The sequence below is a fragment of the Peromyscus californicus genome, unplaced genomic scaffold, assembly GCF_007827085.1.
Source record: "Peromyscus californicus insignis strain IS unplaced genomic scaffold, ASM782708v3 Scaffold_15__1_contigs__length_86483966, whole genome shotgun sequence".
Taxonomy (NCBI): domain Eukaryota; kingdom Metazoa; phylum Chordata; class Mammalia; order Rodentia; family Cricetidae; genus Peromyscus; species Peromyscus californicus.
This window is the reverse complement of record NW_026294447.1, coordinates 52,065,743-52,087,604: the sequence shown is the minus strand read 5'-3', so window position 1 is coordinate 52,087,604 and position 21,862 is coordinate 52,065,743. Positions and strand designations below refer to the sequence as shown.

At 43.6% G+C, this 21,862-nt stretch overlaps 1 protein-coding gene across 1 annotated transcript in view; it reads right to left on the bottom strand.

Moving 5' to 3' along the window:
• Unc79 (unc-79 homolog, NALCN channel complex subunit) overlaps positions 1-21,862 on the bottom strand; it is a 245,998-nt gene that overhangs the window by 115,879 nt on the left and 108,257 nt on the right. Inside the window, 8 exon segments of the mRNA XM_052738842.1 lie at positions 2,309-2,536; positions 5,388-5,609; positions 7,523-7,663; positions 9,205-9,328; positions 9,863-10,053; positions 14,123-14,353; positions 15,899-16,070; positions 18,320-18,549. Coding sequence (XP_052594802.1) covers positions 2,309-2,536; positions 5,388-5,609; positions 7,523-7,663; positions 9,205-9,328; positions 9,863-10,053; positions 14,123-14,353; positions 15,899-16,070; positions 18,320-18,549 — 1,539 coding nt within the window.

Sequence of the window (21,862 nt, the reverse complement as noted above, 5' to 3'; positions counted from 1 at the left end):
TCGGCTGTTTGCTGATATATCTACAAGCCTCAGGAATCTACAGACCTGGTGTTGTGATGGGACTGGTATTACCTGCCTTGAAAACTAGCCCAAGCCTTCTGCCAGCCCATCCTCTGTGGGCTCATCTCCCTGTGTCCTCCCCTTGACCCAGGAAGAGGAGGAGAGACCTAAGATGGCCAGTCCAGGCAGTGGAGACCATGTTCCAGGACAGATATCTCTCTTACTCAAGAGAGCTTCTCTTCCAGTTGAATTTCAAAGAAAAACAGAACCCTTGGCTTCATCTCCAAATTTATATTAAGGGCTCAACCATCGTGAGAACATTAGAGACATGAAGGGTTGTCTGGGATGGGTCAAGTTCTCTAATTATGCTTAATTTTCCTCTTTGGCTTAGGTGACCCAAACCCACTAGGATGAGAGCCCAGGACAACCCCGTGTGGCCTCTTTCCCTTACAGTTCATCCTCCAAAGAGATGTCTAGGATTCAGACAGACATCACTCAGTTGGCTTGTTCTCAGACTGCCAACTACTGGAATCTGCCTTCATGCCCTGGCTACCACCATCTCCAAGGGCACAAAGGACCCTCCAGCTTCCGAATTCTCTGGGCACTTTGCTTTTTCCTCTCCTCGGAATGTGAGGTTTAGTACTCCCTCCTGTTGGGCACTGTCTCTGCCCTGGCTTCTTTGCTACCACGCCTCTCAGGTTTTTTCCTCACAACTCTGGCCTCTTTTTGAGGATTTGCCTTTGGTCTTCTCTTCCTCTCTTTTTCCCTCTTAATTGTTGATTCTTCCCAGAATTAGAGTACACTACTCCAAAGCATTTCTTTCTTTCCAATCTTTCTCTTAAGAATGAGATCCAATATTCATGATGTCTGGCAGCTCTTCTTGGATATTCAAGCTGTGTGCTAGTTTATTTAAACCCTGTTGAGATTGTGCCCATTGTGATATTGAGGTGGGCCTTTGACAAGGTGATTGGAGCTTCTCCACTGACAAATGAATGCCCATGCATCATCTGGGTGAAATTCTCTAAGTCTGAATTCTTTTCTGCCTCTTCATCGTCATCAGCTTTACTGTGACTCTAAACTCGGGCCTCATCTCCCTCAAATGACTCCTGGTCCCATCACCCTGAGGCTAGTCTCAAGGTCCCTCTTCTATGGCCCCACAGCTACTTTGTTCAGATCTTGCTGCAATACTGTCACACTGGCTTCTGGTTTTCCATTTACTTAAGTGTGCTCCCCATAAGACTCTGGACTTTTTGGTTGTTTTTATCAGTGCTGGAGATAGAACTCAGGGCTTTGTACGTGCTAGGCAGACACTCTGTCACTGAGCTATACCTCCAGACAGACCCTACCTAGATTTCTTGGCTTCAATCTCTATTTCCTCACCATCTGTTACTGTGACTGGTTTTGTTTTGGTTTGGTTTGGTTGCTTTTCAATTAAATTAAGTTGACAAGGATGAACCTGGAAGACGTTATGCTATGGTAATAAATGAGGCAGATCAAGCAAACATAACCTATTCTCACTTGCATGAAGGATCTAAAACGTCTAAGCTCACAGTGGTGGATAGTAGACAGAAGTTAGAGAGAACAAGGGGGGAGGGGGAGAGCGTGTTTTATAGTAACTTCCCAATGGCTGTGTTAAGATGTAATATTATATTAAGACAGGACTAATAAGGTCAAAAGACTGCAGCTGAAGGCACGTTTTATTGCTGATATGTGATACTTTAGAAAGTGTTGGATCTTTTTAGAGAAGTAACTTTTGACCCTAAACAACTGGTGAAGAAGCAGAAGGCAGCAGATGGTGGCTTGGATAACTCAGTGTCATCTACCTCTGATGGCCTGAGGGTATTTTGCTATTATGTATGTCCTTTAAAATATGCTATACAGAAAACAGCTAAAGTACGGAGTCACTGAAGCACGGCATCCATCAGTGGTCAATTCTTTATGTGATTTTTCCTGAAAGCAAAACATGAACATAACCAGAAGAGAGAATGGGTTTCCTTCATTGTTAATGAAGTTGGTGAATTACTTGGATCAGTATCCATACACAATCTACTTTATATTTAATTGTATAATGTACTATGTCCATTTTCATTCAAACTTCATAAAAGTAAATGACTGATAAAAATCCTTTAGGGATACCAGCAATGTTCTGTATTTGGGAAAACTCTGTGAGTAGGGCTGCTGCCACTCAACTTTGGCCACTTACAAACATCTGTATCCTGCACCCCATCTCCTTCCTAGATATCAGTTAAATATCCCCATCACACCGGCTTTGCTTATCATGAGTCATCTCATTTCTTCAGCTGCTTACCACCAGACGGCTTTCATCTTTGGGTGCTAGTCTCTCTAGGAGTTCACAAGCAAGCTGGTAGCAAAGGATACTAGACTGGCATAAGTTACATTCCTTTGCCTTTTTGTCCTTCTGGCAGCTGTGGGAGCCCCCCCAGGGGGCCTGGAAGACATTGTTGATGATAGAAATAATGTCCTTTGACAAACTGTGCTCTAAACCCATCGTGATGCCATCATCTTGTAGCTCCATCTGAAAGACACACAAAAGGACATAGAGAAAGAGAGAGAGGAAGGAAAAGAAGATAGTTTGGTCCTTAATCCACGATTCTATTGGCATAGTACTTGTCAATAATTAAATTACTTTAAAACAATATATGCTTAAAAGCAACAAAGATACACTGCTTTCTAGCACCCGTCTAAAATTAGTATAAATACAAGATAAAGTATACAGATTATCCTTAAAATCATGTGTGTCATTACAGATGGTTCTGAGTCACCATGTATTTGGATTCAAACCTGGGTCCTCTGGAAGAGCAGTTCCCATAGCCATTTGTTGGTTTGTTTGTTTTATTCTAGAACAATCCAAGATTACTTCATTTGTTCCGTTTTCTAGTCCCCCCCCCCCCCCTCTCTCTGAAGCACGATCTCACTATATAGCCTTGTCTGGCTCAGTACTCACTACGCAGACCAGGTTGACCTTGAGCTTGCAGCAATCCTCTTGTCTCATCCTCTCACATGTTGGAGTTGAAGGCAGGTGCCATTGTGCTTGTTGAGACGGTGACTTTTCATGCCTGTGGTGCTGGCAATTGCACTTAGGGCTTCTCACACAGCTAGGCAGGCTCTGTTCCACTGAGCCGCGTCCCCAGACCTTCAGTCATTCTCTAGAATAGTTCCTTGGTCCTTTTTATTCCTGACCCTGATTTGTTTTGAGAATATAGTCCCACTATTTTATAAAACGTATTTCAAATAGAGTTTGTTTTATTTTTCCATATGAACTGATTTGAGCCATACATTTGAGAGGGCAGAAAGCTCACACATGTGCTATTATAGTTGGTTATTATATCAAGAGTCAGGGGCTGTAGAGATGGCTCAGCACTTAAGAGCACTTGCTGCTTTTCCAGAGGACCTGAATTAAGCTCCTAGCACCCACATCAGGCTGATTACAACTGCCTGTAACTCCAACTGCAAAGGACCCAGTGCCCTCTTGTGGACTCCAAAAGCACATATACTCACACTGCCTCCCCACCCAGACACATACACACATAATTAAACACTTTTTAAAACCTTATATCAGGAAGCATAGGGAAGAATTACTGATGAGCGCTTGTGATCTCATTAGTCTCTCTACAGGAAAGTTATTGCAATGATGCATTGTATCCCAGGGTGCAACTTCTGCATATCCAACCACAGCCAAGGACAAAAATAGTTGGAAAAGACCATTGCATCTTTCCTGAGCATGTACAGACTTATCTTTTTCTTGCCTAAACCATGAAGTGTAACAGCTACTCACATGACACTCACATTGTATTAGGTGCTACAGATAACAGATCTATGATTCAAAGCATGGAGTGTATATAATGTTATATTAGTTAGTGTTGTATACAACTCCTGTGTCATTTCCTATATGAAACTTTAATATCCATGAATTATGGTGTCTGTGGATGGTTCTGGAATCTCCTGAAGATGCCAAGGGAAGGCTCCACTTTACCTTCTGTAATTATTACTTAATCTATGTGATTTCTTGTTTTTTGTCAGAATCTCGGCTACTAGATTTAACCTGGTGGATGGTTCATGCCTGAATCAATCACTATTACAATGGCTTTAAAATGATAACATTCCAAGTCCATCCTTTTTTCCTGGACTTGTTATTGTGTAGTATCCCACTGGAGGAGTCCTTGTTCCTTCTCTACTGCTTACATGCTGTTCATCTGATTATTCCTGTGCCTGTGGACTCATATAATCTGCTGCTCTGATTAGTCTGTTGCTCAAGCTACTCCATGTTTGGTTAGTGCGAACGTCTTCAAACTGGCTCTATTTCCTTTTAACACGTCCACACCATTCTCTTTCTTTCTTGTTTGTGGTATCGGGACTCAAACCCAAGGTTTTGCTTTTGGAGGCACCCAACTCTACCACTGAGCCTTCCACTTTCTCTAAAATAGTTCCTTAATTTCTGTCAGTGTGAGATTTTTCCAGACTCTTCCTTGTCTCAACTCTGGAACTGGTCATTTGTCTAAGGAACCCTGGTTCCTTTACTTGGAGAGCAGTATTTAGAAACCAAACTCTGGACAGGAGGTGAGAAATGACATTTTTCACATGTGTGAAATCACACAAAGTAATGAGTTTGAAAAGATATATCTTCTTAAACACTCATGCAGGTAACCCCACACAATCAATCAATCAATCAATCAATAATAGGTAGGTAGATAGATGATAGGTAGATAGATAGATGAGAGATAGATAGATAGAGTTTTAAATTCGGCTGAGTTTATTTTCTGTTTTACTATAGATATGACAGTTATATTAATTCTGAAGTGTAATTTTCTGTAAGTTAGATAGTAATCCTTTCTGATTTTGAATATACTCTGAAGTGTGGACACAACAATTAATTAAGAAAACAGGGTCAACAACATCTGAAAAATTTGAGAGCAGGGTGTTGAGGGTTCTTTGGACTATTCTTATAATTTTCTGCAAATCCAAAATAATTTCAGTTTTTTAAATTACAAGGAAATGTCTTCCTCATCAGAGCCTTTTCAACTTTAAAATTCCCTTCAGAAATCAGTTTATAAAACATACCTAAATTATCCCCATCACTACAAAAGTCTGCCGTGCTTTTCCCAACAATAGCAGTATCCAGTTTTTTCATCCAACTTATTCAACCAAAACAGTGTTTCTAAGATTCTGATCCATTTTCACATGTCAACGATGGTGCAGATAGTCACATAAGTCACTTTTAGACTCCTAAGGAGACTCCCACAGAGTCTGAAAACATCTTACTTGATGTTGCCCCACGTCAATGAGAGCAAAGAGGCCCACCCGATAGACGGAATCACTAGGACAGGGTCCTCTTATGCCCAACCTCAAGGGATCTCATGCTCCACTACCTGCTTTAGGAGAAGATCAAACATCAGGATGAAACAATTAAGATTCATGTCATCATCTTCACAGTCAAAATCAATAGTCCTTCCTCCTGGGTGTCCAAAATTCTTGAAAGGGCTACGAAATGGACTACGCATGGGACTCCGGAATGGACTCTGGAAAGGACTATGAAACGGACTCAACATATTGTGCTGACCTCGCCGACCAGGATCAGAGGCGACACTCACCTGGAAGAAAAAACAGCAGCAAATGCAAATGACCTCAGGAGACTCCAAAGGCTCTGCGTGCTGCTGTGTGAGGACCCTAGAGAAGGTGTCTCCTGCTCTCATAATGGCTTCCCAAAATCATGTGAACCTCCCCATAAAATGTGTAAACAAGGAAGGAAAACATCCACGTTTTCATATTAGCTGTCTGGAAATGAACTGGAACCCTGAGGAATGAAGGCGTCTGCCATCATTTTCATCCCATCAAATGCTGCCAGAATAAACTACTAAATATGGAAAACATGTTGAAAATGAGAAATTATAAAGGTAAAATAGTTAAGATAATTTTTAGAATGATAAATGTAGACTTCTAGATCAGAAAGACTTTAGAATGGCCCCCAGATTATAATGATCAAACTCATGAGAAGAGATACAATGGACCTGCTGCACTGGATGTTTCCCATGTGCCCACCCAAGCCCCTGTTGAGGTCCTCACTTTTCTACTCTGCTCTCTACTGTGTCTCGTCTGGCTCCTCTGCTGCCTGGTGTCCAGGTGGGTTCAGCCAATGGTAGGCACCGGAAGAACAGGGCTGCAGAGGCAAGCGGAAGGGATATTTCTTGCCACTTCTGCTTGCTCTGTGGTGCATCTGCGGTCATCATTCTGTGGTGACCTTAGTCAGTCACCTAGTGGAGTTCCAGCTCCACGGTGGCTGCTGGAGTTCCTTATCCTTCAGCCCTGCAGGTACAGTGGCTTCTGTCTGAGCTAGCACTGACTGTGGGTGCTTCGTCATCCTTGTTGTGCCTTTGACCGTTCTCATAACTCCACCAGCAGAATCCCCACCAGAACCTCCCCTTTTTACCAAGGGCGATAAATTCTGCGGTGGAGTCCTGTCCAACATGTCATGCTCAACTCCTATTTAATCCCGCAAGGACCGTTGTAGCAATCAGGAAGCACAGCAAACGTTATTCAGTTCCAGGTAAAGACAATCACCCCTTATGAATCAGAATGCGTGTTTATAGTGTCACTTCACTGGATCTAAGGTTTAGCAACTGTAAAAATGAGGATGATGGGGTCTTACAACTCTGTGATGTTGTTCAGTGTTAACACTACACAGAATGCAGGGCCGTGCCACCTGAGCTTGCCCTACAACCTTTGAGTTGCCAAAGGAAGAAAACAAGGTGGGCCACCGGTTCCTACCAAACAGGTAAGCAATGATCCTTTTCAAAAAAGCACTGAGTATAACCTATGATCCCATGACCTCATTAGGGTTTCTGATCCCAGTGTCAGTGGAATGGCTTTGGGAGCATTCTGGGAAGCACCTTGTCATGCAGAGAGTTGAGATCATTCACCTCTCAGCAACTGCTCATGGTCTGAGAACATCCCTCCACTTACAGAAACTCCTTCAGGTCCTCCATGGACATGTTATAAAGCACACCAACCATGCTTAGGCACTTTCTCACCCACAAAGATGAAATAAAAAGGTCTCAGCTGATTTATAACACAGTATCACTTAAAGTCTCCCTGTCTTCCCCAAACACAAAACAAACAAAAAAAAAGTCACCCCAATTCTTCCATCAAAGTGAAATACTGATCTACCAGTAACTAGAAAAGAATTTCTATTTACCAGGAAAATGCCCTAACCCCAGAGGAAGAATATAAGTAGAAAAAAAAATTACTCTCTTGATCTCTCAATGGTAAGAGAAGGCAAAATTAAATTAAAAAGAAATGAAAACAGTAACTTACTGATTAAAGGCTCTATCAAGTCTGTCTTTAACAAATGTTTTCTTATTTAATGTAATTAAAAGATTAATGGAATGGAACATGATACAATCTTCCCAAAGAGATTTCTAGTGATGCTACTTTGGAGGCCAGAAGAGCTGGCAAAGGTTCCCCACGCCTTAACAAGTAGGACAAGAACAGTCATGGCAATAATTACCCTTCGTGCTGCGGCGTTCCCTGACAGGTCATTGGCTCTTGATTTTCTTTGATTTGCCAATTCTTTGACAGAATTAACACCATCAGAAAACATACTTATCAAGAGTTGAAGTGGAACTGTGATATCTAACTCCGATAATACCTGAGGGGAAAAAAATCACACACACACACCCCAAAAAAAGTAAATTTTCAAACTCAGAAAACTAAATTAACATTTTTCTCTATGTAAACTACTGAATGGAAGGACAGTCAGCACCCACATACGAGCACAGTCATTTTCACTTTTTCACACCAAGGACGTCAGCCATCTTTGGAATTTCCATTTTCCCCTCCCACTGTCCAGTGAGCTGCTGTGTTCTTTCCACTGCATCCCTGGATGCTGTGTCCTCTCTAACATGCTCTGTGGAACCTTTTCCCTCGACTAGCATCATTGCAGCCCTCGCCCTGGCCCACTCCTACTCCACCTGAACACCGCATGCTGTCTTGCTTTCTGGTGCAAGCTCGCATCCTTTTGGGGCTATTTGCCCTTCATCTACACCTCATCTACACCTCATTCTGCAGTGAACTTTCTGGAGGTCCATGTTTCCTTTCTTCATACAGAAAAAAAAACCCATCCTCTTCTCCTCTTAGACCTCCCCTCATGGTTTTCTGGGAACAATCACCACTTTCACTGAATTTAATGACTGGTACCGTTCTACCCACTGTCAGCCTGAAGGAAGAAAGAATGAGAAAAAGTCTGTTTCTAACCCAGTCTTTATCCAACTGTATACTGCAAGAGATCAGCAAGTGTTCCCACAGCTAATTGTCGTGAGTCAGTTTTGAGCCCCATCTTATCCATTCTCTTCAGTTGCAGCATACGCCTTCAGAACAATGCAGAAGGCCCTGAGTTCGATCCCCAGCACCACAAAAGCAAACTTAAAAAAAAAAAGGTATCTGTAATCATAGTTAAACTATGGATCTGCCCTCATTTTGTGAAACTGCTTAAACTTCATAGGGCGGTATTCAATTTCACAATTTTCATTTTTTTTTTAAACTGAGTGTTCATTAAATAAAATACATATCCAAATGCTAGGAGGAAAGGCTTGGCTAGGCCATAAATTTAAAAATAAGCTGTGGTCCCTGAACTTGAGGGGTTTGTAAGTAGAAGGAAAACCAAACCAAAAAAAAAAAAAAAAAAAAACCCTATTAGAGAATTCACAAAGAGAGCCTGTCAGATGCTACAGGAAAGAATAGGATCTGGGTAGACTGAGAGCTACAGAAAACTTGAGAGGAGGTAATTTGCGAGGCAGGCTTTTAAAAGATTAAGTTTGTGCTCTTTGATGGAGACAGAAGAGGAAATCATCCCAGGCTGATGGGACAGCACAAACCATTCTCTCCGTGAGTACTTCTCAGTCTTTCCAGGAAAAGGCAATTTCTCTGTATCCCGGACACGTAGCCAAACACAAGGCCTAAAAGGCCCTATGAGTTTGGTAATATTACTGAGGACATTTATTCACTACAGCTACAGCTACGTGTGTCTGAAATTCAGCCACTTATCTCCACACACATGACACCAGCCCGCAGCACACTTTCATAAACACAAAGATTTGGAGTCTCTGCAAAAGCTCTTCCCCCTTCCTTCCCCTAGGCATCTAAAGCTCGGTGGCCAGAAGACCACTCCAAATGGTGGCATCGTTCACTTACATGAAGCCAGAGTAGTGCTTGTTCCTGCACGGTGGAGGGGTATCCTGTAAACCGGCAGCTAATAAAGCCAAACATCTCTTCCATTGAAAACGGCAGAGGACACAGTTCTATGTCAAACATTTTGCTGGAAAGCAGAGCAACAAAGGTAAGTGACCGATGGGCACACACCAAAGACCACTGGTGCCACGGAAGTATTCCTAACTCTAACCTCAGAGAGCTAAGGCCTTTAGATTAATTACCTTGTATTCTCATCGGGCATTCACATGTTTCACTACTTTAAGAAGCACGTTTCCATCATTAAATAGAAACGATTGTATGGTTGTGACAACATTACATTAGTGTTCATCCCCATGTGGGGCTTAGTAGAAGAAACTGCCCCAGCATCTAAAGACATTTCCCTTTATACTTTCCCAACATATCCCAGCAACTGTATCTGGAAATAAACAAAGGAAATGATAGACATTTACTGCTCCATGAGAACAAGCCCATCTTAGCTCAGTTTCTGGCAGCATTTTATCCGAGCACTTCACATCACTCCACAGGATGGTTAGTTATAAAGATTACATAAGACAGTCAGCAGAGTGCCCAGTATTCAGTACATGCTCTGTGAGTGTTAGATATCGCTACAATTAGTGACTTCATTAAACTACTTACCCACCTTAATACTTCCCTGAATTCCTTTAACTGGTTATCAGGGACCTCTGTTCGGATGGCTTCCAGCCATTCTGGCATAATGCACTCCCACACAGACTGGCTGATCACATTGTAAGGGATCAGGCAGAGAATCCTGTTGAGACCTTCCTTTAACTGAGTCACTGTGCTACAGGACTTATCCCAGTATCCGCCAACCTACAAAGGCAAAAGAACAAAACATACTCCTTACAGTTATATTCAAGGACTTCTTAGAAGGGAATAGGCCTATTACGAGTCCCAGGCCAAGGGTCTTCAGGGTGAGATCTGTGGGAATCTTCAAGCCATCATTAAGATCCATCAGTGAGCCCTGTCTCAAAAAAAACAAAAAAATTTTAAAAAAATCCATCAGTGAATATGGGAGTCTCTGCAGGAGGATATTAAGTGCTCTGGGGAAATGCCCAGCAGTGGTACAGCTGTATCATATGGTAATTCTATTTCCAATCAAGACAAATTGCCAAAGAGGCCGAATGGACTTCCACTCCCACCAACAATGCATGAGTGTTCCCCTTTCTCCACATCCATGTCAGCATTTGTTGCCACTTATATTCCTGATGATGACTGTTCTGACTGGGGTGAGATTGGATTTTTTTTTTCAAGACAGAGTTTCTCTGTGTAGTCTTGGCTGTCCTGGAACTCATTCTGTAAACCACAAAGATTCACCTGCCTCTGCCTCCTAGCTGCTGGGATTAAAGGCATAGACTACCACTCCCAGAAAGACTGAATCTAAAAAGGTTTGAATTTGCATTTCCATAATGGCTGGGGCTGTTGAGCACTTTTTAAAGTGTTTACTGGCCATTTGTGTTTCTTCTTTTGAGGACTTCATGCTAAACTCCACAGCAAAGAAAGAAAAAAAACACAGTTACAGGTAGATACAGATATTGATCACGGACTGAATTTGAACTATTCTGCTGTGGACTTCCAGAGCCCATGTGAGTTGTGATTCCAAAGTAATACTCCTAATGTGATGACCAACAATGAAAAGTCACCCTTTCCAAAGCTGGGTCAACGTGCAGTTTCTCCTGTCTGCAGAGAGACACACTTCCTCCTGCCACACTCAGTACTGCAGATTTTCCTTTATGGACAACAGTGTGGTCCAGAATGCTATTTCTCTCTACTCTTCAAGTTCTGCCACAGTCTTTTTTTTTTAAATAGGTCTAAGGTCTAGCTGGGTGGTGGTGGTGCACGCCTTTAATTCTAGCACCTGGGAGGCAGAGACTGGCAGATCTCTGAGTTTGAGGCCAGCCTGGTCTACAAAGCAAGTTCCAGAAAAGCCAGGGCTACAAGGAAAAATCCTGTCTTGAGAAAACCAAGTCGCAGGTGGCCTACAGGGCCACATGTGACTTTTAATGTGAGTTCCAGTGCTTTGAACTCAAGTCCTCATGGCAAGCATTCCACCACTTAGCCATCTCCATAGTCTGTTTCTAAATTTCCTCTCACCCTCCTGTCCCAGCATCTACAGAGAACTAAATTCAGTTGACCATATTCTTATTAAGATCGGGTATTCTTGGGCCAACAAGATGGCTCAGCAGTTAAAGGTGCTTGCTGCCATGCCCAAGGCTAAGCTCCACCTCTCAGACCAACAGAGTAAAAGAAGGAGAGAATGGACTGCAACAGGTTGTCCTTGGACTTCCACAACATACCTTTGCTTGTACAACCCTCCCCCCACCACACAATAAACAAATAAAGGAAAGATTTTTTTTTTTAAAGTATTGGGTAGTCTTGCCCCAAGGCCTACAAGCTGATGCTGGATGACTCAAGCTTCAAAAGATTTATCCACAGAAGTTCAAGTCCCTCGGGAAATGCACCAAATACCCACAACTTTCACGTTGCTTACAGGAAACAAGCATCACTGTAACGCTAACATCCTCATTTTGCTACTGTCTAGACACTGCCATTCCTGGCTTCTCGCCCTCAGAAACAAGGTCCATGATCTATCCAAGCACGGATCTCTGCTTGTGGATTTGTTTCCTCGGGCCAGCTCTATTCTCTGCCCCCCTTTATGGGCTCCTAATCGTGTACGTTCTGACTGAAGCTCTCTGCCTAAAGCAGAGGATTTTGAAAACGCACATCCATTTACCCCCTCCAAAGAGAGTGTCCTGACAATTCAGCCACTCTGAGGGAAGCCACTTCTTGTGCTTAGCTTCAAAAAGCCAGAGCCATGTTGAGTTTGGTATGGAAATCTTAAATCTCTTCTAATTAACTCATTATTCTCTTCTAATTAACTCATTATTGGTTCCCTTGTAGGACCCACTTTGGAAGAGGAGAAGTTTTACTGACAACATATCTTCTTATCTCCCAGAATCACATCAAACCAGCCTCCTAGAAGAGAAATAATGGGAGCATACCAACACAAGAAAATCCAACAACTGGAAATTGTCCATCACGTAAAAATGCAATTTTACAAATGAGTCAGTAGGTGGCAGCAAAGATGAGCGGAGCGTATCCTATCCCATAACTGCTCAGCCATCTGGATCGTGGAATCCAAGCTACTCCTGCAGATGGTCTGTATTCTGATTTATCCTCAAATGTCTCATTTCAGCACAGTTTTAAACTGAAGATTATCACAAGGTCTTTTTGAAAGAAAACAAAATATTAAAAATAAAAATAAAACCTAGAAAATACTTTGGAAATAAAATCACGTATTGCTGCCAAAAACTGATTCTGGGCCTCCACTTTTCTTGGTTAGGCACAAATTATATTGTAATGAAGAAATATGGGGTCTTCCCAAGCTAAGCATCTGCAACTAGTGATCCACTAAGGTAGCAAGAGGAGAGACAGAGAGAAACCTGTCCTCCAACACAAGGAGCAGGCATTCGGCAGTTCTAGGAACCATTTTTGGTGTTTTTAAAAGTCACAGAGTAGACTCCCATTGTTACTAGAGTCTTAGATGAGAAGCTGATTTAGGGCAGCTGGAGTGGAGGAGGATTCCCAACCAATCAGATCTGTCCACTCATCCCAGAAATCAAAGGAATGATTGAAGACCAAAAAGCAGTTTGATATCTAGGATGCCCACACAGGGAAGTGAAGCCTGTCTTCCGGAATCCTGGCAAAGTTGGAAGTGATGTGAGGAAAGAGGAAGTGAAGTGTACACAGTGGAGCAGTCTCAGTCAAACAAACTGTGGTCTGGTTGGCCATTATCTCAGTTCTGTTCACACAGAGTATTATTCCTGTTGAGAAATTTGCCCCAAAAGAGAGGGAAGGAGTGAGGCAATCAGGAGGCAGCTATTTCCATTAGCTCACAGGTCATATATCTAATGGACCTGTGATGCTGGAAGCAGGGGTGACCTGTTTCCCGTGGGATGTCTGTCCTGATTGAGGGGTGGCAGTCTATCTCTTCACAGGATGATCCCCTGCAAAGATCAACTCTTCCTGGAAGGTGTGCAGTAATTACTGAAGACTTCAAGGAACCATCACAGAGGTCTGAAAACAGGGCACCTTAAAAATTGGTGGTTGACCAATTTTGAAAATTGAAAATCCCTTTGAGTTGCTTTTATCTTAGCGTCTTTACCCTCCCAGAGGGCTAAATAATTGTTATGCCTACAGGCACAGCTGAGCAAGTAGGCATCTGACCCAAAGAGGACATACAGAAAATGAGGCTAGAGATGCCACGCTTTGCCTGCTTTTAGTGACCCACTGGGCATGTGCAGGCCCAGGTGAAGATCCATTGCTTTTAGTAAAGAGTTATCTCGGAGGCATTGCCATTCTGTCATCGAGAAGTACACATGAAGCTGCAGAAATTCTCCTCTTTGGTTGCAAAGGAAAGAACTCAGCCCCCAAATCCCATAGAAACTGTTATTATTTCTTTCTTATTAAAAACAAGCGACACCAAGAATGAACATATAAGTTATTAGAGACACCTCATTATCGCATCATGCCATGCTTCCCCATCCCAAAACCATGCCAAAATGGCACATCACCAAAGATGTGGGTATTATACTAACCACTCTGGTCGTTTGTTTGTGTAGATTTGGCTTGGATTTTTGAGAGAACAAACCACACTGTAGCCCTGACTAGCCTGGTACTCACTGTGTAGCCCAAACCATCATGGGCCTCAAAGCAATCCTCCTGCCTCAGTCCCCTAAATTCTAGGATAACAGGCACATGCCACCACACCCAGATAAACTAACCGTCTTTGGCTGTTGACACAGAGAGCAGGACGGTCAAAGGTGGCATTTTCCCCCAAGTTCTCCCCACAGCAAAGTCCAAATGAATGACCTCCACTTACCCTGGCGAACTCCATGGGTTTGGGAAGAAGGCACATGACCATGACATCGAAGCGGATGTCACATACTGTCTTCAGCCACTTGGTGACAAACTGAGGCTTTAGTTTTTCCACTAAACTTCCAACTTCATCGTCCATCATGTATGCCGTGGAATGAAACCACTGAAATACCATGGCCACCAGCCGGGCCAGGCTCTCCGTGGGTGTGTTCTCACTGGGTGTGCAGAGGCTTACCTGGGGTGGGCAGAACAGACCTCAGTCAGGCTCCTTTAATAATAATAAGCTTTACAAACTTATTACAAGTATATTTAAAGATAAATTTTTTTTTAAAAAAGTAGGGCGGGGTCCAGATGATTCAAAATCAGAATGTTACAAATGATTATCACCTGCCCAGAACTTGGATCCTTTCTAGAGGCATGCATTGATTACCACAGTAACATCCCCTAAGCATCCAATAAGCATTGCTTTCCTAGTGTAACTCTATTATGTAACCTGAACTAGAAAAAAATTCCAAAAGATTAAGTCCATGAAGTGATATTTCACTAATATCTTCAATGAAAAAACATCCATAAATATTTCAGTTCTCAAAAGATCAGATTCAGGTTAAAAAAAAAAAAAAGCTTATATCAGTAGTAATTCTGATACCCTAGTGCCCCTCTCAATTTACCATATTATAAGTCATTTTTTAAAAATCTACTCATTAGAAACAATATTTTATTGAGCACTTGGCAGAGTCCAAGAAGACAAAGTTAATTAATTAGTTAGTTCATTAAAGCATTGCCCCTGCCTTCTAAGAGTTTTCAACAAAAGGAGCCACTGTGCCCCTATATAATAAGTCTTTGGAAGAAAGACATGTAGAATCAACGATTAATTCTCAGTTTGGCAGTCTTTTTTGTTTTGTTTTGTTTTTCAGAACTGTGCAAGCACAGAAGAGAGTGATCGCTGTGGAGACATAATCATTGACTCTAGCAGGCAAGGGGGGAAAGCCGGCATCGCCGCAGAACGGACTCATTCAGCTGGGTCTTTGCCATGTTTGGTCTCCATTGAATGAGTGGCATGGCTGCCTCACTCTACAACAGCCTGACTACGATTCCTCTGGTATACATAGACCCTCCCTTAAATACACACAAAAATTCCTTGTGTACATAAACGACGAGATATAAATCATCTGTGCCACATACTGAACCATACTGTCCAGTCTGCGCTAGCAACTCTCGCATTGTGTCTCGGGAGGGAGGTGCACTTCAGTCGGCCAAGGCCTCGGCACTGTGGTCTCGCTGCCTACTTGTTTGGTAGAGACAAATTCGGTGAGCACTGACGATCATAAAACTAAAATATCGACCCACTCTGAAAACCTCAAAGATGTTCTGCGTTCTGAAGTATAAAATATTCGCCCAAAATTTAGTTGTTTGCATAAAAACTAACAGGCATATCTGTCTCATTATTATATAGCTTCTTTCATCTTTAATAAATGATAAAATTATATGTGTACCAAAATTTGGTTGTAAAATAAATTTCTTTATAATTAAAAAGAAAAGTTCCCAGGAATCTGGAGAGGAATCTGCACATAGTGACTTTCCAAAAGCATTCTTGGGTGAATCTAACAGAGCTGAGAATTACTACTCCCTGCACCCCACCCCTCAGGGAGATATACCACTCCGTTCAAAAGGTTAATTCTTCACTATTGTCTCCTTTCAAAAGAACGGGAGACTTTCCTCATCAGATACAACACAGAATGAGAAAGAGGAAAGCAAAGAGTGGTTGGTGTCTTGTTCTTACTAAGAACCATATTCCGAATTGACTGAGCAGCCTCTGGTCATGCTTATCATCGTCCTTGTTATCAAAATCCGCGTTGTCCAGGGAGTGGTGGGAGGAGGAGAGGCCCAGCTGCCGCCGCCGGTTCAATTCATGTTCTCTCTGCTCCGCATGGAACTCCGCTTCTTTCAACAAACTGCCCAAGAAGGGTGAGTTCAAGTAAGACAGAGGAAAAGCACATCCCAGATTCCGGCCTATCCGGAGCAATTGCCATGTGAGCACTCCAGTATTGTGACCACCCTCCTCTAAGTCCGTGTCATTTATCCAGAAACCCTAGTGTCGTTTTCTTACTATTCTATGTTACCATCCCAAAGATAAGCCAAGAGACTCCTTCTTCCAATTGGTCACATGGAGGTTGATGTAATGCCTCTTTCCTCCGGCTCCCGACCACCCCTGAAAGGCGAGACTGGTCATTTGCCCCCAGATGGAAGAAAAGTCATCAACTAGTGTTCAAGGCTCTGGAAGTGAGGCAGAGGTTCCTCTCTGAGCTTACTACTAAGCAAGTAGCAGATAAAAAAAGTAATATTAACTAATGTTGGCAAGGGATCAGCAAAAACAAGTGACTTCATACACATTGTTGGTGGTGTAAACTGACACTCATGCTTTCAAAAGCGATTTGGTAACATATTATGAAAACATCTAAACCTTCTGACCAGCTAACCCACATCTGAGACTATATAGCAAGAGCCTTGTGCCACAATATATCAGAGTTGTTTATAAAATATAAAAAAGTCGCCGGGCGGTGGTGGCGCACGCCTTTAATCCCAGCACTCGGGAGGCAGAGGCAGGCGGATCTCTGCGAGTTCGAGGCCAGCCTGGGCTACCAAGTGAGTCCCAGGAAAGGCGCAAAGCTACAGAGAAACCCTGCCTCGAAAAACCAAAAAAAAAAAAAAAAAAAAAAAAATATAAAAAAGTCATCTAAATATATGATGGCAGAGAAAAATAAATTATAACTCTCTCTCTCTCTCTCTCTCTCTCTCTCTCTCTCTCTCTCTGTGTGTGTGTGTGTGTGTGTGTGTGTGTGTGTGTGTGTGTGTGTTATGGTGTATACATTCACTCGGGGATATGAGTATGTACACCTGTGTATGCACCTGCAAAGGCCAGAGAAGGACCCTGGGTGTCTTCCTCCAGCACTCTCTGCTTTATTCTAGTTAGAGGGTACCCTGCTGAACTGGACGCTCACCATGGTTAGGCTGACAGGCCAGCACACCTTCAGGATCTGCCTGGCTCTGCTCCCCAGTGCTGCAGTTACAAGCATATGTGGCCAGGCCCAGCCTTTTACTTGGTTGCTGGAATTCAGACTCAGGTCCTCATGCATGCATAGCAAATGCTCTTACCCATCGAGCCATCTTCCCAGCCCACCCCGTGGATTTTACATATGGACTATGTGATAAAGACAAACTTCAGCACAACATGAAAAGAGCAGACTGAATGCTGGCTCAAAAAGAACCAGCCATAAGTTCGCTGTAACTACGATCATATAAACAAAGCATGTATTGACAACAACTAGGCAATGTACGGAACTGTACGGCTGCATCTTGACCTTTGTTTTCTATAATGCTGTTTAGTGTCATTGTAATTCTATTCTGTGTTTGCCGCTGGTAGAAGAAATAGAAAAGACATAGTCTCCTTAAAATGGGCATTTGGAAGCCGGGCGGTGGTGGCACACGCCTTTAATCCCAGCACTAGGGAGGCAGAGCCAGGCGGATCTCTAGGCCAGCCTGGGCTACAGAGTGAGTTCCAGGACAAATGCAAAGCTACACAGAGAAACCCTGCCTCAAAAAAAAAAAAAAAAAAAAAAAAAAAAAAAAAAAAAAAAAAAAAAGGAGGGGGGCATTTGGATAGTATCTGAAAAGAGGGCAGATCTAGATGTTGTGGTGTGGAATGCTGCTTTTCCCTCATCTAACAGAGCCCTTCAGCAGTCTGGAACCCAGGGCCATCTGAATCTCTCAGCCTGGAAGTGCCCCCCAGCACCTCGCCACCTGGCTCTCCCGCACCTTCTTCCTAACAGGCAGGAAGAGTGGCGCATCTGGTCTGGGCAGTCCTCCTCCTGGCTCATATTGCCCAGGCTCAACCCTTCACGTTGATGGGAGCCTCCACTTCCCTGCCCTGACACTTCCCTGGCCCACTGCTCCCCTGCACTCACCAGAGCCTACCACAATTTCGGTTTCTCTAGTCCCCGCTTAGGTAACTGAAGGGCACTTGTGTCTCCCAAGTACCTAGCACAAGGCCTTGCACATAATTGTCATCCAATCAAAATATTTATTGAATTCATAAATTTTATTAAAACATCATCATGGCAAGGCAGCAGAGAACATGAGAACTGGAGTGAATTTGCCCATCTCTGGTGTGAGCAAGCAGAACCTCAAAGCCCCACGAGGTTACCTGATCACTGCCTCCACGGCGCAGACCAGCTCCTCCGCCCCACACTCCCGTGTGTTGATGGGGGGTGGAGAGGTCTGGTAGAGGTGAGTCTCTGCCGTGGCCCCCACCTCGTTATTGTGGTGATTGGAGTGGCATCTTTTGCAGTACCGAACAGGCCTGTTTCCGTGACGACCACAGCACCCTGCGGAAAAGCAGGTGACGACTGCCCTTCTGACATGGGAGCTGCAGTTCTGGAAGCAGAGAAAGTCGAGCCAATTAAAGCCGGCTTCCGAGACAAACTCGGATAAAAACCTGGAGCAAATGGAACCTCAAGGGGCCACCGGAAGTGACCGAGTTTCAAAAATGTAGGGTATTGTCTAGCCACTCAGAGGTGTTTTATTCTAGTGGAAAGGGCAGATATGGTCTAGAAAGCAATGGGACTGAGATAGGAAGCTAGATTATTCGAATTTAATGTTTAAGATTTTCTAACAGAAATTAAAAATAAAAACCTAGAACCGTGATGCAGAGAAAGCACACCATAGCAGCCCAGAATCAGGAAGGAAGAATTTCAGCTTCCAGCATAATCCTTTTAGAAATTAGTTTATCTACCGCTCGCAGAGTAGATTCCCCTGCAGTTCGTCTGTCCTTGGCATTCAAGGACAGACGGAGGTTAGACTATGCCGGGCTGACAGGCCCACAGCAGGGCCATCTCCACACCACCACTCTCTGAAGGCTTAGCTTAAGGACTACACCACACCACACCACAAGGACACACCAAAGCCTGGCTAGACCGAGTCCCAGAACTGGCCACTGACAGCAATCCCAGCAGAGGGCACCACAGGAAGTGATGGGAAGGAGAAAAGCCACGTTGCATGAAGGAGATGCCTTAACCTGGGGTGGGGTAGGGCCGGGGCCTGCTGTCAGCACTGGCCTGACCAGAGGCAGGGGAGTGAGGCAACATCTCTGGGAAGCAGTCTGGGGAGCTTCGAGGGAGCAGGAAGCACCCTGACACCAAACACCACCATCAGACAAAGCCCGCATGCTTGATACGAGCACCCCATGGGCAAGCAATACCCTGGGCCTTATCAACTCAGAGTTTGTGAAGAGTGGAAAACACTCCTGACAGAAATCCCAGGGGCATCAGGAGGAAGGCTGCAAGCACAAACCCTCCATCAACACATCAACGATGCAACAACCTGTCGGTAGGAACTACCATTTCACCTCTTTAGGACACTAGTGTTAGAAAAAAAAAAAAAAACCTTTTTTTTTTTTAAACTCAGGCCAACAAACCATCAGAACAAGACAGGGCTGTTTAAGTCTTTATACTTTCCACAGCTGCAGCTTTTCCAAAAGACAGCAGCTCTGTGTTCATTGTCGTTGAGTTTAAACTATTTATAATATGTTCTTACTAATTTTTTAAATAAGCGATTGAGATGTCTTGTGATTCTCCTATTAAAATTCCTTGTGGTTTTTCCTCTTTTTCGGCATTAGGGTCAACACTGACTTTTTCTGTTTATCAATAATATAGAGCACCGTGGTTGTTGGAGCATACCAGCCCTTGCCCTCCTCAGAGCAACTGTGACTGCTTGAGAGCCTCACAGAAGGGGACATGGGGAGTCACTAGGCCCTGACCCGAGATCCTAGCTTCTCCCACCGGCACTTTCAGCCAGCTACAGGCAATTCTGCCTTAGTTCATGCGGCCTCATGGTCTCAGAAAACGCTAGAGTATAGAGAGTGTGGAATACTAACTGAAGAGGGGACTCCATCTATGGGGGGGTGGTCACCCACTTTCTGGTGGTGCTGCTGCTTTGGGGCTACCCATGCTCCTTTAAGTGACCTCTCACCATCTCTATAGGTAAGCCTTGGATTTTGATAGGATAGTACTTTGGTCTTTTGTGGGTGCCCTGTTTGGGGAGAGGAGACATTTGGGTTTCCCTGGGAAATGTTTGCTCAATGACCTTTCTCTTTCGGACACTGAGTTTCACTCGGTAAGCACATGAGTTCTTACTAGTTTAGGGTCCCCCTGCTCACCCACCAACATCATTTTGCCAGCAGAGTAGTATTTCTCAGCATACATTCTTGGTGGCCTTTCTCCCCTTAAAGCTATCGCTATGATACTTATTCCAAACCCCACCCCCAAATTCCTCATGTTAAAATCTTAACCTCCACATGATAGTATTAGGGGGTAGAGTCTATGAGAGGTGGGTAAGCTAGGAACACAGAGCCCTCAAAAATGGAATTAGTGCCCCTTTGAAAGAGGCCTAGGGAAAGCAAGCTATGAAAATATGACACAGGAAGGTGTCACATTTGAAGAGCAGACATCAAATTTACCAATGCCTTGATCTTGAACTTCCCAATAAATACTTGTTTGTAAATACCCAACCCATGACATTTCGTAGCAGCCTAAATGAACTGAGACAATTATAATTAGCTTTATGTTCTTGGGGATTTTCACATTACATAAATAATAGGCTGTGGATATGATTTCATTGTTAGCCATAATACAGTCCTGAAGTTTAAGGTCAGCTGTTTCCCCAGCCTACTTCCAACTGTCCAGATGCTCCCTAAATGCTGGCATCATTTTTAAGTTTTCTGACTTTTTGCTGTAGATTTCTTGGTCCACTATGTACAAGAAAGAAAAATTCACTTATCATGATTATCTCTGCTCAGTATGAGATTTTTCTATGGTTCATATAGAACATAACAAATGCATTTAGATACATAGAGGAAGGAAAAGATACTCATGATCTCTCCGGCCATTCAGCTGTATAAACAACATGGACAGCAGTTACACCAGGCAGAAGCTGTCGGATTCAGAGCCATCTTGCAAATGTAACAACAGGACTTGTAAACACCCACTAAACACCTGTGTAATACCAAGTCCTCAGACAAGTGCTTAGCTGTATGGACTATTGTCAAGGACTGACTGTCACCTTCTTTTTCCTATTTCTTTCCTGTAGTCAAACCCAGACACATAGAGACACTTAGCCTGAGACCAGACTCTCCTCTCCAGAGGCCTTCTAGTTCAATCTATTAATAGGTGGAGTCTTTTCCCCCACACTGGAACACTGTCACCTCAGGAACCTCAACACACAACATTCAGGAGGTGTCCAGATACCTAATATCCTGGCCATCCCAGTTAGTCCAGCTGGGCAAGACAACAAGGAGGGCAGGGAGCAGCCCTCCTCCAGTTTTCCACTAACTGTACTTCTGTGGACGTGGACGGGCAAAACCAGAAGAATCGCCCAGTCAATCCTAGGCCAAATTACCGGTGACTGCAGACTGTAAACAAGTAATCATCGTACAAAGATGCTTTGTTTTGCTAGGCCATAGCCAAGATGAACATTAACTCCGGAAGTGGGAGGCTGCCATAACACACACTGAGAAGGTGGCATTGGGGCTGGAGCCAGGCAGGAGGTGGGGGTCTAGAAAAGCAGCCAAGAGCTAAATGGTGCAAACTGAAGGAGGCTGAAAAGGCAATGGGGGGAGAAACTGTCTTTGAAAGCTGCAAAAGAGGTGACCTAGTAGGGTGTTTGCCCAGGCATGAGCAAGGTCCTGGGTTCC